The following is an 18,634-nucleotide window of genomic DNA, read 5'->3' on the forward strand; positions in this document are numbered from 1 at the left end:
AACAAACACTTCATTATAAATTGTTTGGAATATGTCTTTATACTAAGGCTTGTTTTATTTTACTATAATCTTGGACATGGTTTACAATGTCTTTCAGCAAAGAACATGAAATGGATGAGATCATAAATTAAGAAATTAAGACTCTTGTTAAGAACTGCACTTGATATCGTTTTGAAAAAGTTACGTAGTAAACAGAACATATTTCCGTGTTACAGGTTCTAATCTCAACTTAGACATCAAATAATGATTTATAACTGAAGGTTAATTTAAATTAAGCTTTAGTCAGTGTGGGAATAAGTCCACATAATAGTAAATTATTAATTTTTATACACATTTAATTTCTGATTTTTTTTTTGGAAGGTAAATTATTATTATTTATTATTATATTTAAGTTTTTATGGAAACTTGTAGCAATCATATTTGAAAAATAGATCATAATACTTTCTTACATAATTGCAATAACCTGCATTTTAAAGTACCTAATAAAATATTTATAAATCTTTAATTCAAAAAATAATAACATTACCACCAAAATACCACCAGTAAAAAAAAAAGAAAAAAGAAACTAATACCAATAATCGCAGGATCCTGCATCATCATTCAGTACACAATTCTATAATTATATAAAAAAAACTAAAAAAAAAGATTAAAAATTTAGAAAACAAAGAGAAATGTGAGGATACATTACAATAAATTGATTCTATTAATACAGGAAATGCCCACTAAAAGGAAGTGGAAATGAAAATACATAATAAGGGTCAAAAGCAAAATTCTATTGTTTTTATTTTTTTAGAAACAGCTTTACTATATTTTATTTCACTTTTATGTGTAGGTTATTCTCTGGAGCACTCTTCTTACATACCCAGTGTAGTTTTATATAGAGTAGTTCGTAAGTACCATACACAGATATGTTTTAATATTTGTGTCTATTTATTAAAAAAACTATGTATGTATCATTCTAGCCACATAAACTTAAGTAATAACGTTCAAAATGTAAATCAATTTTTTTTATTCTACACATGTAGAAATAGGTAATAGATGACCCAAAAGGCATTATTAAAAAAGTAAATAATAAATGTATTACTGTAATATTAATTATAATTATAAACAATAATAACTGTTAAAATTATTCTCAATCTTGTTTTACAATGCTTAAAAAACTGCAGTATTAAAACGCATCTCTTTCACTCATAAAAGGTATTATAAGCTCAAAAATATAAAGGCAAACTGTGTGTATTTACATGAAGCAGAACAATCAATATATATATTTATAACTTGTTAATCAGATCTTTTCTATGTTCTTTTTTATAATATTTTTTTTAGGAGAGAGTGATTGACATTAGGAATGGAAGGGTAGCAGTGTTGCCAAATCTTAACTAGTGCAAAATACACATAGTATGTTACAGCTCAGAGAATTACAGCATGATTTTTTCCTTTAATTCTTCTCTTTTTAATGAAGATGAAAATCCTTCAACTTTATAAAGTGAATATCTACATCATCCTTAGAAGAAATAACCAATAGATTTGCTGTTCTTAAGACAAACCAAGTGTTACAGTATACATAAGCAGCAACAATTAGTTGCCACGATTACCCATGTAATTTCACTTATTAAAATGAGTTTCTTAACTGCACCATTGAATTCCAGTAGAAACATCAATCACTCAGACTAACAAAAAATACTGTATTTTACATTGCTTCTGCCATTTTCTGGCGTATTATGAGAGTTTTATAGATTTATTGTATTTACAACATAAATAAGTACCATAATAATAATTTTCAAGTCAGTTACAATATATAATCCATCTCTCTTATTCTCTCTCTTTGTGACAAAATTAAAAGAAACATCAGGTACATCTGAACAACAGATTCAAACCTTAATAGTTAAAAAAATTCCCTTTCTTTTTATTTTAGCTACTGAATATTTCAAAACCACTAAAGGTCAATAAGTTTAGACATATTGAGAATTAACTAGTAAACAGTCATTACAAAAAGAAATCTACAGAATTGATGAATACCATGCAAGTGCATCTTTTCATAGGTACACCTGTCATAAAAGGTGTCATAAAATCTTACAGCTGAAATTGTTTAAAGACTATTTTTTTTTTTTAAAACTATCCATGCTTACTCAATAAACATTAAAGATTTATGATTAGATTTGCATTTTGATCATTTAAAAATTATTGTAGTTATGAAGAAATTACCAAAAATAAAAATAGGTACAAAAGAAAAAAAAGAAAAACGAAACCTTACTTTAAAGCGTTAGAAAAAATGTATGCCTGAAGGCTCTGCATAAATAATAAAAAAATCTCCTGATGAACTGTCAAAGTTGAAAATATTAGTTTACAACATGATCTTAACCACTTAAACTTTTTACCTGGATTGGTCAGTCAGGCTAAGGACCCTATATTGCCCTCCTTTTGTTCTGTCATTGTAGACTGAAAAGTACCTCTCTTTTAGAGGTGATTAAAAATCATCTCTGATGTTTGGAATGAGGTGATATATATCCCCTTCTAAAAAAAGAAATAAAAAATATAAGGCAAAATATTGATAAATAACATAGGAACGATTTTTGAGATGATTTTCCTCAATAGTACTAGGGAAAACAAAGAAAGGGAGCAGAATGAGGACAATGAGTAAAGTTTTAGATTAGGTTGAATTATGGTAGATCCTGTTTGCAATCATTAATAGATAGAAAAAAGTTGTGTGTATAAAACAGAAAGGTGATCGATCAAATTATTCATCAATAAAGGAATTTTATTTTGTGAATTAGAAGAAGTTGCATAAAGAGTTGGTGAAAATAGATAATAAAAATAGATACATGAATACAATCAAGGTACACACAGAGGTTGCAGATGAAGAGTGGGGCTCCTTTTGAAGATACTGATATAATGTGAACTAAATTGGAGAAATATCATGATACTATTCAACATTCTGATGGAGTTAATGAACAAGCAGATGAAAGAAAAAGCGGGGAAGAAAGGTAATATAACATCGTTTTTGCAGATGACGTAGTTATGTTGGATAAAGTGAAAGATATGCAAAGCCAGCTCACTACTTGATATGAAGGTCAGTTAATGATGTGAAGAAGTGGAAACATAAAATAAAGTAAAATAATAAAAAAAACTTGTTCTTTTGGAGATAAGACACACCATTTTTGCTGTAGGGGAACCTTTAAAAGAGGTTAGGAAGTTTTACACTATTGTCAAATGAAGATTGCGAGAATAAAAAAGTTAAATTTCAAAGAAATTGCAAAAAAAGGAATATGATACAAAAAGATATCATAAAAGATACAATTTTTGTGTAAAATGTGTGCAGATGTATTTATGAGCCCATAGTAAAACATGGACGATAACAGAAAGGAGCAGGCTGAAGGAACAGATTGAAAAATGAAATTGCTGAAAGGAGTAAATGTAAAGAGTAGAAGAAACAGGCCAAGAAACACAGATAAGAAAGAGTCTTAAGCAGTAGAGTATAAGGGTGAGAATTAAGAGAATAAGAATGCAATAGTATGGTTAAGAAAATATGTGAGAAAAAGTTAACAAGAGTGATGGAAAAATTACAAATGGAGGCAGAATATATCTATCTTACTTTTACCTTGGACATCCAAGGGAAAAGGTAAGAAAGCTTTTACTTCTTCATATCTCACATACTATCCTAGAGAGAAGAGGATACATCTGGTGTCACGTAGAGAAAGAAAAGAAATATTGAAAAACAGAGGATGCCTTGTGTGTAGTCAGACCTAATGATCTCTTAAGCTGGTCATATTGTTTTAGATCTGGTTGAATGAGCAAGCATTTTAAAAGTATAAAAGATTACTAAATTAATCAAAGGATAACAGAAAAGATTACAGGATTTATGATAATGTAAAAATACCAAAGGCCCTACCAGTGTCTGTTATTTTGACAGTTACTATAAAGTTTTTAGCTAGTTGATGTTTGATTATTTGCAGAAAATAGTTCATCAAATAAAAACTGTTACTAAAAAATGAATTAAATAATTTCTCCATCCATTAACTTATTTTTTAATTAACATTTTTCACAATCATTTTCAGCTTTGTAGTATATTTTAAGCAACATCATTTTTGTTGTAATTCATAAAATAACACTTATTAATATCAATGATGAAGTTCTGGCTTTTGTTTATAAAATAACATATGTATAAAAAAATAAAATTATTTTTTAAATTGATTTATTATTTCAAATATTATGATTATGACTGTTATTTTACTACCTATATTATTTGCAGATGATATTTTCAAAATGCCCTGAATATTTTTAACATTCTTTACTTAATAATTATTATTAATGTACATACATACTAAAATAACACAGTTATTAATTATAGGTACAAAGATTTTTACTTATCCTATTTCTAATTACAAACAAAAACAAAATATATATATTTTGAACTTGATAAACTTATCTTGATGTAAGTGGTAAATGTTTTAAATATGTTAAATAAAATATAAATTAAAGGAACACTCACATTTGAAGGAACAAACTAAACCGTGGATTGTCAGTTGTATTCAAGAGTCTATTGGGCACAGTTCTCAGGACGAATTCTTGAAGAATCATGAATGAAATTAAGTAGTTTTATAAAATGTAATAGATAGTGGTAACCTAAGATTATATTCTATTTATTTTCAATATCATTCCAGTACATACATTTTGTCTTTATTTTTAAATAATTATTATAGTAATTTCAGCAATAACATTGAATATAAAAATGAGGCTTGCAACAATTATATATTATAATCAATAAGGCTTTTGTATTCTTAAAATTATTTGTTAGTAATAATAATAGAACATTATTTATATTTTTATTGTAACTTACTATTGCAATTTCTTTTTACAGACAATGAAAAAAAACAGACCTTAACAGATGGAAATTTTATAGAAAAATATAAAAATGGTTATTAACAATACATAAATACAATATTTTTAATTTTAAATGATATTTATTAAAAAGGCATTTGCCTTAAGAGTTTTTTCTAATATGCATTTCAATAAATTTCAGTAATTATGGTAATTAAAGATTATTTATTTTATTGAAGATAGTATATTATTACATTTATTATACATTATTATATATTTAGTGGAATGCCCTTACATTTATACCTCGGAACCCGAGTATTCTAAATGAATTTAAGTAAAAACTGTTGGATATGCTTTTTATACGTAATACTAAAATGTTTACCTAATAATTCTTTTCGCTTTTCAATTATTTTAACAAATAATGACCAATTACTTAAGATATCCCACTTATTTATGATTATAAAATGTATTTTTCTGCTTTAAAAGTTGAATCTCATTAAAGACAACCTTTTTATTACATAATACTAACATCTCAGATATAAAGCAAAGAACTTTGAAGGGGATCGAAGAGGGAGTAGGCAACGAACGAAATCCGGAGTTGGCAGCTGTTGCCACGTCCAGAATAGAATGAAACATGTAGTTCTTTTGTTTATAAAAAATAATAAATTGCATAAGAATTTAAAATAATAATTTATGTAAAGATAAATGTCGTCGATTACGATAAACAACAGTAGGAACATTTTTACTGTGTCCAAATAGTGAATATTTAAAGTTTTTAAACACGAAAGAAAGTTTTTTATATAACTTTTTTTCATATATAATGAAGCTTCTTAGCAGCTGGTTTTATAGTATGTATATGTAATCCATTTTCATTTATTTCTGCAGATTTTTATTAAGGATGGATGGAGCTAATGCCAACGATCATTGTGAAGCTGACAGCTGCTTCATATGCGAAAAATTGGGAAAACTGATTCTGGAGAAAATACGGATTTAGGAAAAATAATAAAAATTACAATTGGATTACCTCTACTTTAAGACAGGCATCTGCAGAACGAGGAGATGGTTTTAATTTTTTAAATAACGAAAAATTTGTTTATGCACCTGCAGTATATCGTCAAACATATATTAACAAAAAATATATCGAATCGTTTAAAAGGAAGGATCAAAAGTAGTTAAATTTACTACACAGAAGAAAAAACTGCGTAAGTCATCATCACTAGCTTTTGATTGGAAAAATAACTGTGTTTTATTTGCGGAAAAGAAGCTGACGAAATAAAAGAAAAAAGCAATCAAAGGCGGCGCGAAGAAAATTTATAATTGTAAATCATTTAGATTTTAAAGAATCTATACTTGGTTTGCTGACATTACAAAAAGACGATTTTAGTGGAGACATTTTTTGAAGAATATAAGGTGTAATGAACCTAGTTCAAAGGCAAATCTAGTTCCAAGGCAAATATCACAAGGATTGCTGCACTTCATTACAAAATTCCGCAAAAGGAAAAAAAGTCCATCTTCAAGTTTTAGAAGTTGATGCAGCAATGGAACAGATTTGTAAATACATTGAAGAAAACGATGATTGCCAATTCTCATTACAAGAATCGAAAAGTATTTTAACAACACAGAATATTCTGTTTGAAAAAACAATTAAGACAAGATTAATGAATCATTTTGGTGACAATATACCATTTTCCAGTAAATTTGGTTCCAACATAATTACTTGTTTTAAAAATGTCTTGCATAAATTTTATCTAATACCTGGTATAACCAAAAATCAGATGATTCAGAGGAAAAAAATGAATATTAAAAGCTGCTGGTGAGATTATTCGAAGAGATATCTGATCACAAGTTTACGATAATGAAATTTACCCGGCAAGTGATAAAATGTTTGAGAGTGTTCATGAATTTATTCCAGAATCATTACGTTTCATGTTATCTGAAATAATTTTAACAGATAAATGGAGCAAGCCGGAGAATTGATGTGTAGTTATGAAAATAAATGCATCTCAATAGCTCATGCCATTGTTTCTGCAGAACGACCATTACCATGTTTCATATCACGATTACATGTTTCTTTATGTCATGCTTCATCATAAATTTGGTTCAAAAAAGTAATAGATATATGTTATGCCAGGTTTTTGTAGTTCACATAACAAAGCAAAGTTATACGAAGCATCAGTGACTTTCACAATTCCACCTAAACTACAGCATGGTATTTTTGTTCAATTTGCTGATAACACTGACTTCAATGTGAATACAATTGATAGCAAAAAAACTTTTCATAATTTGGGATCAATTGAAATTGTTACTCCAGGTGACTGAATGCGACCTGCAAAAGCAATAAAATGTTTGGATAAATGCCATCAGAGTCTGATGTGGAAAAAGGAAATATTCCGATTGAAATTTATCCTTCCTCAGCTGTTCAAGGATTCAAAAATATAACCATTACACTATCAAATGAAGAACTGATTCTAAGGTCAACTATAACTTCAAAATTAATATTCTTTGGATGTATTTGAAATTCAAGAATAAGATGGAAATTCAAGATTTCACAGGATGGAACAGATTTATGAATTTAACAAATGCACAAAATTTTGATGTTTAATTTATAATATTTTTACCATTTATAATGGATCTCCCAGCGATTATAACACACTACACACTGCTATGAAAACCTCAATAGAAAATGCAAAATCTCTAAATATGAGAACATTTGTTGTAACGTTTGATCAGCTGTTACATATGAAATCTTATGATATTATTTCAGCATTGAATTTATCTGATGAAATATTAGTTGTTAGATTGAGATCTTTTCATACGCTCATGTCATACATGGGAGCTATTAGCTATGTTATGGCTGGTAGTGGAATTAAGAAGCTCTCACTTGCGTGTATGCTGAAAATACAGTAGCTCACATATTGTCTAGACGTGCCTATGCAAGAGCATAGACATTGCATAGTTTGTTACAACAAACTTTATCACCTTTAATTTTTAAAGATCTTGTGAGTAACGATCATAAATTCCTAGTTAATCAATGATGAACAAAATTCCAATATTTTTTAAATATTTAATTATATAGAAACAATAGAAAATAAAGGTTTCATAGAAATAGCTGAAATTTTCAAGAAAAAACTACATGAGCTGGCTAATAAACAAAACATTTAAAATATGGCTAACTTATTTTCTAATGGTCTCCATTTTAAAAGGTTTCATTGCTGCAGACTGAATGTGTGATTGGTCATTACATTTGTATACCATGGAATTAATGATACCATTCTTTCATGCAGCAAGACATTTACTATATACAAAAGCCGCTCAGTTGTTTGTACAAGATATGAAGGAATCGCAAACGAAAATGGATCCCTTGGAGTTCACAAAATTTATAGGTGAATATTTTACAGCCTGATGTTTGGATTCCTTTTTTTTAGGAATTGCCATGGATCAAACAATCGAGCAAACTTTAATTAAATTTATGAGTGTTGAGGGAGGCCCTTTTACATAGGAGTTAACTGAAAGCATGGTTTATAAATGGACAAAAGGAGTAATTTACACAAAAAATATAACCGAAGGAGTGGAAGATTACTGTAATGAATCATTCAAAAAGAGCCATTAACATGCTGATGCCACAGATGCAAAAATTAAAAGGGATAATATTGATGTTATTACATTAGAAGAATTTTTTGAGCAACACACTCCTTTTCCTAGTACTTCGTTTATTTTATCCATTGCTACAGGGATTGCTGACAATGAAAAAATCAATTGTTTTGATGCTTTCAAAGAAGGTATGAAAATAATGAAAAAACTGATGGACAAAATTTTAATCAGCTAAAATTATCAAAGAAAGACAAGTAACTTCTTTATTGACCACTAAAAGCGAAATTAAAGTTGATGATGAGATTATTCCAATCAATCCTTTATTGCTTTTTGTGTGTTAAAAAAATCTATAGATGAACTTCAAAATTACATGTCTTTTGAACTAGCACCTTATCCTCTAGCTATGTTCGAAGATGGTGAAATGCGAAAAACTCAGAATTCTATATTTCATGAACTATTTCTGGAATTATCAGTAAACGTTAATGACGTACGTAACTTCAGTTATGTTACTTATGGAGGAATGCTGCTGTATTGCTGGAAATGGCAAATGGAAGAAAAGTTTGGGAGCATATGTGATCATTATGTTAGATAAAAAATAACTATGGTCAAAATGTTTATGAAGTATTTGATGGCTACAAAAAACAGTGTACAAAATCAGCTGAAAGAAATCTGCGCTTTATGAAAAATGCATCAGCTGATATTATTTTTGATGCACTTAAAAATTACTTAAGTTCCTTGCAGATTAACTGATCTGATATGAAAGAAATTCTCTGAAAATAACATTCTTTCATACCAAGCAGAAGCTGATGCTGATTTATTAATAGTAGAAACGGCAAGTAATCTAGAATCACAAAATGATGTTGTGGTTTCTGAAGATGTGACGTTCTGGTTTTACTTACTGTTCGAATTCCTGAAGACTGTGAAAATTATTTTTGAAAACCACCAAAGGGAAAAAAGTGAGAAAATGTTTTCATCAAAATCTTTAGAAAAACATTGGCTACATGTAGAGAACTTTTTTACACGCATTGACTGGCTGCAATACAATTGCTTGTTTATTCAATAGAGGTAAAAATAGATTTGCCAAATCATTTGAAAGTAGAAAGGATTTATATGATACCATTAACATTTTTGCAAATGTCCATGCAAGTTTTAGTTCTATCTATCAAGGTGGAATTATGTGTATAATTGGATTATATACAATGCACCAAAAAAGTTGAAAATTTAGATGTTATGATACAGTATGTTTACCAAAGCAACTATTAAAAAAAGTATTGTTCAGTTATCATCTTTACCTCCTAAATCTAATGCAGTTTTTGAGCATTTAAAAAGAGTATTATCTTCAAGTTCAATTATGGTTTGAGAATGACATTTTACCAGAAATGTGGGAATGGTAAGAGAAAATGACACCTTAAAGCTTATTACTCTGACTCAGGCACCAGCTCCAGAAAATTTACTAAAAATGCTTCTTTTGCACATGCAAAAAAGGATGTGGAATAGCTTGTGAATGTAAAAGAAGCGGTTTATATTGTACAGTCACATGTTTGTTCTTCCCCCTCAGGGGGGGAATTGAGATGTACAGTTGCATGTTTAGAATGCAATGAGAACAGCTGTTTTCCCTCACCTATAGTTCATTTAAGAGAGACTGAAAATGATAATGAAATAAATTAAAATTATGACTTTTATGTATTTAATGTTGTAAAAATAATAAATATAAGTATGTTAAATTATAATAAAATTTCTCTGTGTACAATTTAAAAAAAATATTTTCCTTGATTTTCATATTATTAACCAACTTTTAAGGTTTTTTAGCTGCAAGGCAACAAATATAACACTAAAAGTTAGTCGAATAATTTTTTTTGTAATTTATTTATATATATTTTTTTTGTTTTTAAGATAAAATAATTATTCTACATTATTTTCCATACTAACTAAAAAAAAACCTAAAATATAAAGTCAATTAAACACCAATATACTCATTTTTTCATATTTTGCAACAAATTTTATTATAAACTAAAAAGCGCAAATTTTTAATAGGTAAACTGTTTTATAATGGGGCTTAGGAACATATACTTTTGTTACAATCCATTCTGAATACCTGGGTTCTGAGATTTTAAGTTTTTAAGTCTTACAGCACTGCACTAATTGGGATTTCACATCGTCTTAGACCATATTGAATTGAAAATTTGAATTATGATAAACAATTCTTTCATACCAGTCCTCAGACTCTTATTCAGAATTGACACGTACATAGAGAAAGTGACTGTCATTGACATATTATTTTTTAAGCTAAGTGAGAAACAACTTTTTTACACAAAGTTGAAACCATTATTATTATGTTTATTAGTTTATTGACTCACTATTGTTAATTGTAATTATTATAACATTTAGTAAACACTAAACAGTGTCATTATATTTTCATTACAGAGGCTTGTCTGATAAAAGTGAGAAAAGAGTAGTCTACTTTTATTGATTTTTGAAAAAAGAAAAACTAATTTAAAAAAAAAATTGAGTTCACTAGGAGTGTCAGTGTCACCTTATTATTATTATTATTCCTGCATTATTTTGTGTTAGGTTGATAACAACCAGGTCAGTTCATGCTAGTCGAATTGTGGACTGCATGCTGTGTAGACGTGTCTATCTAGAGCTCCTCCTCTACAGCATATGGGACCGGGTCTCTGAACAATTTATTCTTCAGTTGAATATTATTATATGTATATAATTTCAGGAGTGGGCAACATTCTTTTAGAAATTCTGTTGGGTAGTTAAAGATTTTAATGAAAAACAATTTTTCATTATATAAGCAGTTGGGTCAGTACAAAATTGTTGATCATTAGAGTGTTGCTATTAGTGTCTGAATTAAAATGCTGATCTCTTGAGGGACATAAGCATCAGCTGCTTGGAAGAAGCACTGTGGTTTAGTTTAGGTAAGTTGTTTTAACTTTGGTTTCTTTGTGGGTAAGTTTTCCTTTTCACAATCCACTCTTTTATCTTCTTCATTTGGATTCTTTGAGGTTCTGTAAATGAAGTTAGCTTTTATTTAAAAAATGTTACATAAGTATTTGCAAGAAAATTTACTCTTGAAGAACCAAGCTAACTTACAAAAACTTCCATGTTAAAGAATAACAACAGTAATAATTAATATTAATTTCATATTCTAAACTAATATAATTTTTTAATTTATTCATCTTAGGAATCTGTTTTAATGACTTATTTGTTAAATTTATAGACAGTTATTTATCAAAATGATGATTAAAAAGATGACTATGATAACGGACACTTGCTATGGAAATGATCTTCATTTATGAGTTTCAGAAATATTGCTGCACACTAACAATTTCAAATTGATACACACTAACGATTTCAAATTGTATTTAACAAATATATCGAAAAATGTCTATTCATAGTCAAACTGGTTTATTTATACCTTTACAGCATTTTTATGTTTCCATTGGTGATGGCCTGATTAACAAAAATTTAAAAACTTCTAAAAATGTGTTTGTCTGATTAATTTATGATTTTTAGGGCTGAAATAATTAATTAAATCTTTTATTTAAATTAAATATAGCTTATCTATTTATTAAGTAACATTATTTCCCTATTTGGCTGTTTTCTTTTTAAAGATCTCATTTTAAGTTTTTTACTAATTGTATGAATTAAAAACCATACCAAATATCCTTTACTTGATTTATCATTTATTACAGGCATTCACTGATGAAGACTTAGTGAAGTCAATTATCCATTATTTATTTTCTTCTTTTTTTTTATGTATCAGACTTTTTACATTCATCAGTACCTTTTTTAATGGAAATCCCTTTAAAATATTTCTTTATATTTTATTTTCTTTGATTCAATTTTTCTTTGTTCATTCAAGCTTTTTGGTAATTTTCACTGTTTCTTCTTTCATGATAGTAGTTAAAAAAAACCTTGAAATTCCTGCATTATTTTGTGTTAGGTTGATAACAACCAGGTCAGTTCATGCTAGTCGAATTGTGGACTGCATGGTGTGTAGACGTGTCTATCTAGAGCTCCTCCTCTACAGCATATGGGACCGGGTCTCTCAAAATACATAAGTACACATGAGCAGGAGCTCAAAGGCATATATGATGGGCTTAATGCCTTGACGCAAGTCTCGTCCCCTTTATCAGTTGTTACGCAGGCTACTCAAACGGACCTTATAGTTGTGGAAGATGAGATGGAGCAAATTCTTACTAAGGAGCTGACAGATGAGCAAATAATAGATCTACTGCCCAAAAGGTGGCCAAATAGTTTGCGGAACAAAATTAGTTTGATTAATGAGTTGCCTTCTGAGGTGATGGACTCTTGTACTGTTAGTGATTTAAGTAAATCAAGTCAAGGGGATGAAAAAGAAGGTAATAGTACCAGATACAAAGTAGGCGACATTCGTAAAGATGTACAATCAATTCTTGGAGACTGTGACGACATTAAGAAAAGTAAATACAAAATCTACTATGATGGTAATGCTACTGAGAAGAGCACAATGGGAGCTATATTGAGGGCTTTAAGGAAGATTATTCCTCAGGCTGGTAATTTAGTTTTTGTCGTCCCCAATAATAATATTGGAAACTATATGAAGAAATTAATATCTTATTTGCGGAGAGACGAGGAAGTAGCGGTTAAAGTGCTTACGATCCCAGTTGAAGGTAAAGCTATACAAGGCAATCCTGGACAAGCCCATATTAAAAAGTCGACACCACCGGCAGTTGACAGTCGTACTGTGGTTATCAAAGCAGCTGGAAAATCCTATTCTGATTTACTTAAAACGATGAAGTCTGCAGTAAGTAGCGAAGATGCAAAAGAGGTCATCTCCTTACGTAAGAGCAGGAATGAAGAACTCCACGTGAGAATTCAGGAAGCACAGAAAGCTGCAGAGTTTACAAGTAACCTACGAGATAAGGCGGCAGATCTGCATGTTGACTTGTGTACAAGAGCGGGAAGGCGCACAATAGTTCACATCAGGGATATAGAATATGACACCACTGAGACAGAAATTTTTGCTGCAATTACTGCAAGAGTAGGTACTGATGAGGACATCAAGATATCATCAATTAGAAAAGGGTACGCCGAGACCCAAAATGTTACAGTTATCACCTCGTATAGGGCTGCCTGTAAGCTGGTGGAACAAAGGTTGAGGATTGGCTGGGTAAATTGTCGGGCATATATTAGGGAATCAGAGGAAAGGTGCTTCAGATGCTGGAATACTGGACATCGTAAACATGAGTGCAAGGGCCCTGACAGAATGGATCTCTGCTTCAATTGTGGAGGCAGAGACCACAAGATTGCTGAATGCCGGGAGCATAGTAGCTGCCTGGATTGTGGGAGCCAAGAACACTGCACCGGAGGCTGGGGGTGCTCAAAACAGTTAAATGCTTAGGGTGATAATGGCTAACGTAAACAGAAGCACCATGTCTCATGATTTGGTTAGTGAACTGGTCATAGAGCAAAGGGCTGATTTACTGATAATCACGGAGCCGAACAAGTACGTTGTTGCTAGATCAGGCTGGATGGTGGATACAAATGGTGACGTGGCAATTATGGATGTAAGTGGCAGGATAGCATGGAGATTGACGTCCAGATCTGGAGGCATGTTGGCGTTGGAGTCGGATTCAACACTAGCGATTGGTGCCTATGTGTCTCCAAACTGTGACATACGTGAATTTACTAGAAGACTAGACATAATACAAGGAGTAGTAAATAACGCTAGGAAGAAAGTCATTATTCTAGGTGATTTCAATAGTAAAGTGATTGCAGCAGGGAGCGCATACACCAATCGCAGAGGTGAGATCCTTACGGATATGATGGGGGCAGTTTGCTGCCATTGTGTAAATGATGGCACCCCTACATATGAGGCGAGAGGACACTCGTCAGTCTTGGACTTAACAATCATAGACGACAGATGGGGTAGGGAACACTGGGACTGGCGAGTGTTACCACATGATGTGGCGAGTGACCATCATGCCACTATAATTACCATAAAAGGCTCAGACTATGTGACTAGAGAGAAAATGCCCTATAGTAGTTTTACAACGGAACAGAACGAGATCATAATCGATAGAACGGCCAAAAGGATTATCAACATAGAGAATCTGACACCAGTTGTCCTGACTAACGTTATAAGACAAGAAATGGGCAGAGTAGCTCACAGAAGAGCTAATAGACACTCAGTGTATTGGTGGAATATGGAGATTGAAACACTGAGAGGGCTCCTACAATCGCGCAGAAGAAGGAGGCAGAGACTCAGAATGCGAGGCGGACAGGAGTACGAGGAGCCATCTCTGGCTTATAAAGAGACCAGACGGGCCTTAAACAAAGCTATTCGTATGTCTAAGAAAAAACAATGGCACAGACTCTGCGAAGAGTTAGACAGAGACCCCTGGGGACAGGCATACAAAATAATCACTAAGCGATTTGGAAGGCGTCTGCCCGTATTAAATAATGAGCAGGTAGAACAACAAATTAATGAGCTATTCCCCGGTAGAGTAGAAACTGCAGGAAATGTTATAGATTGTGAACCCAGACGCTTCACGTTTTCTGAACTGCACTTGGCTGTAGCACAACTGGGTAATAGGAAGAGCCCGGGTCCAGACGGAACTCCAGCGGCACTCCTTAAAGGGATGATAAAGAGAATTCCTTATGAAATGCTTGATGTTGCCAGCCATGGATTAGAAAACAAGACATTTCCAGGAATCTGGAAGGAATCTAGGGTGGTGTTCCTCCCAAAAGGCACAAATGACAATGGAGAACCTTTATACACACCATTGAGTCTTTTAAATACCCTGGCGAAGGTAGTGGAGAAGATGCTCGCTGGCTGAATCTTTAAGGAACTTGAGGAAGGAATAGGCATTAGTGGAAATCAGTTTGGATTCATGAAGGGTCGTTCGACGATACAGGCGGCGACAAAGGTGATCGACTGGGCTAAGGATACTAGGAGCGGCACATGGAGAACAAGGCGTATTCCCCTATTCATAGCTTTAGATGTAAAAAATGCATTCGGTTCTATCAAGTGGGAATCAATAAATAGGGCATTAGTGGAAAAAGGTATCAGTCCTTATTTAAGAAGGCAGATAAGGGAATACTTCTCAAATAGAGAATGCTTGGTGGACACGCAGAGTGAGTGCCTACGTTTCAATATTTATGGCGGTATGCCACAGGGCTCTGTACTGGGACCCTTACTCTGGATACTGGCCTTCGATGGGATATTAAGACTAGATTATCAGGATGGGGTACAAGTAATTGCCTATGCCGATGACCTGGCGATACTCATCAAGGATAAAACAACTATGTACAAGAGAGTGCTAACAACACGTTACGGACGATAGATAATTGGTTGAAAGAGAAGGGACTCCAGCTGGCAATAGAGAAATGTTATAAATATTATGTTCAAATGTTAGAAATATTATGTTCACAGGGAAGAGGATTTTAGACCGTCCGGCCATCCAAATTGGAAACCAACAAATAACAGAGGTCGAAAAGATTAAATACCTGGGTGTGACTTATGAGAGGAATTGCCGGTTCACCCAGCATATAATAGACATATGTGCCAAAGGTAAACAGATGACTAAGAATTTGAATATAATAATGTCTTCCCAGAGAGCTCCAAGACCCTCTAAGCGAAGGGCGATAGCGTCCACAGTGACATCCATGATGTTATATGCAGTACCAGTGTGGTGGCACTCAGTCAGGGTTAAAAGAAATTTGAACAGACTGGTTAGTACTCATAGGAGGCTGTTGCTGGGGGTTGTTTCAGCTTACAGGAAAGTCTCCTATGAGGCGTTGTGCGTGTTGTCTGGGGTGCCACCAATAGACTTAATGGCCCTAAATAGAATCGAGAGGGCGCAAGGCCTCAAAGCAAATGAAGCAAAAGATAGACTTAGACATAGATGGCAAAATAGATGGCAGGAAGATGGACCAGCCAGACGCACGAAGGAGCTGATTCCAGATCTGGCATTATGGTTAGACAGGAAACATGGTGAGTTAAATTATCATATCACGCAGTTTTTTACAGGTCATGGCAATTTCAATGAGTACCTCCATCGTGTTGGAAGAAGGCCAGGTCCAGAATGTATGTACTGTGAGAGAATTGACAATGCAGAACACACATTTTTCTGCTGCGAGAGGTGGGCAATTAAAAGGAGGAACTGTGGCATAATAGGTATGAGCCCAGCAGAGGTCCTAGAGCACATGTTAAGGAGCGAAATAAACTGGAAGAAGGTATAAACTGAAGGAATTTATAGTAGCAGTATTAACAGAGAAGGATATAGATGAAAGGCGACTAGGTTACTAGTGTAGAATAGGGTAGGGTGGACAGCCTCAGTGGTGAGAGACGACACGCTGAGGTGTGTCGTTCTCAATGATCCACTGAGGACTCCAAAGGTTTAGATAGGTTCTGATGAAGAAGAAGAGTAAGAAAAGACCCGGTGCCATGTTACGGCTATTCGAGGTATGTCGTGGTTACCAAATGGGCAAACAGAAAATCACTCAAAAGAGCTGACACCAGCGAGCCGACCTGCCATGCCGGACGTTCAGCCGGTAGGCGGGGAGGCTCGTTAGAGTTTACCAGACACTCCCCTGGGTGGCGCAATACCAACCAGTCGGACCGGCCCAGGGGAGTAGAGTGGAAAAAAAAAAAGGTCAGTTCATGCTTAAAAAAAATAAAAGTCATTATTGGTGAATATTAATGACTCCCTGTGTTTATAGTACAGATATTTGTGGATTATTATTAAATAATGTTTTTGTTTTTGTAGTAAGATTTCTTATATTATTCCATTTTATATTGCTGAGACAATATGATTCTATTTAACAGTATTTATTGTTATTAATACAGGTTGAGTTTGCAGGAAAGATAGTGTTTGATTAAATTATAACTCTCTTTTATTGAGTTTATCTTTTTATAAAATTATTTCAGCACCGGCTTTAATTAATTTTGAGCTAGTTAAAGCAAAAACATACAAAAGGGAATTGATTGTAATTTATAAGTAATAATTCTTATTAGAATATTAATTCTTAATTTGTTATAGCTTAATATTCTAAAATGACATACCTCAGGATTACATGTGCAGAAGGAGAAGATGAAAATGTTTATTACTAAAGTGGAAGGAGAGTTGAAAGGACCCCAAAATTTGCATTATATTTTAATAACCCTTACATGTAAATAAGTTAATTATATGTGTACTGCATAAATGATGTGTGTGTGTGTGTGTGTGTGTATGTGTGCGTACGCATGCTTGTGATTTTGTATTATTTACAACTTCTCAACAAAATAAAAAATATACGTCTGGTATTGTTTTTAGATTAACAGCATTAAAATCTATAACATTCTAATTATATTATTATAAAATTTAATTAAAATAATTAATTATTACTGATAAAAGCCATGTATGAATAATTATTATATAATACAATAAGTACATAACATTTTTACATAATACTAAATTTTTGGTATAATAATTAATTGAAAAAGAAATTAATTACTGGGCACTTCTTTCAGTACAAATATTAATAATAATTATTATTATTATCATATAAAACACTCATGATACGTTATATTCATGAACTAAATTAGTAATTAATTTATAATGTATCAAAGTATAAAATTCATGAATGATTCCTACTAAATCTAATAATTACTTATTATATAAATGTAAGTACAAACAGTTATTTTTGTACATAATGCAACTAAGTTAATCTAATTTTTTAATTTTTCTATATACATGGTAATCAAATAAAGAATCAAAACTGCTTTACCATTTTTTAATTTTTTAATGTAAAATTAAATTATGAATAACCATGGTTTATGGTAGTAGTACATTAACTTACCAATTACTGAACTTACCCAACATTTCATAATGTTATTTTCTTTATATTAGTTTACTATTGTACAATTTCATATATTCTTTCTAAAAAAGAAAACGAAAAATTTTCGATAACAAAAAACTGTGATAAATGATAAAGAAAATATGCTTTCTGTAAATTATTAAATGGTTATGAAGTTTTAGGATACTGCTGTTTTATTTTTTCTTGAGCCGCTAATTATTAAAAAAATACATGTGGTAATACTTGATTATGGAAAGAGGTTCATTGTTTTGTTTTAGTAATGCATCAAATTTTTATTCCCGTGCTAAAAAAAAATTGTGCAAGGCTACAGACAGTTAATTATTTAATATTGTTGACTAAATCAGATAATTATAATAAATGCTGAATCATATTAAAT

At 31.6% G+C, this 18,634-nt stretch overlaps 1 protein-coding gene and 1 long non-coding RNA gene across 2 annotated transcripts; one reads left to right on the forward strand and one right to left on the reverse strand.

Annotated features, from left to right (window-relative positions):
* Positions 1-754: 754 nt before the first annotated feature.
* On the reverse strand, positions 755-10,158 carry LOC142319273 (uncharacterized). The gene is made up of 2 exons (XR_012755160.1): positions 4,487-10,158; positions 755-2,511 (listed from the first exon to the last, which is right to left on the reverse strand). It is a non-coding gene; the product is annotated as an uncharacterized LOC142319273 (long non-coding RNA).
* A 3,671-nt stretch (positions 10,159-13,829) lies between these two features.
* On the forward strand, positions 13,830-17,270 carry LOC142319966 (uncharacterized). Its single transcript, XM_075357644.1, has 2 exons — positions 13,830-14,782; positions 17,249-17,270. Exons 1-2 carry the CDS (start codon positions 13,830-13,832, stop codon positions 17,268-17,270), a joined length of 975 nt encoding a protein of 324 aa, XP_075213759.1.
* The last annotated feature ends 1,364 nt before the right edge of the window (positions 17,271-18,634 follow it).

The sequence above is a fragment of the Lycorma delicatula genome, chromosome 2 (genome assembly GCF_047948215.1).
Source record: "Lycorma delicatula isolate Av1 chromosome 2, ASM4794821v1, whole genome shotgun sequence".
NCBI lineage: Eukaryota > Metazoa > Arthropoda > Insecta > Hemiptera > Fulgoridae > Lycorma > Lycorma delicatula.

Excerpts from the sequence above, each read along its gene's own strand:
- LOC142319966 (XM_075357644.1), top strand. The coding sequence starts at position 13,830 with ATGTCTCATGATTTGGTTAGTGAACTGGTCATAGAGCAAAGGGCTGAT. Across the intron at positions 14,783-17,248 it reads TGGCACAGACTCTGCGAAGA|GTTGAGTTTGCAGGAAAGAT; the intron begins GTTAGACAGAGA and ends TTATTAATACAG.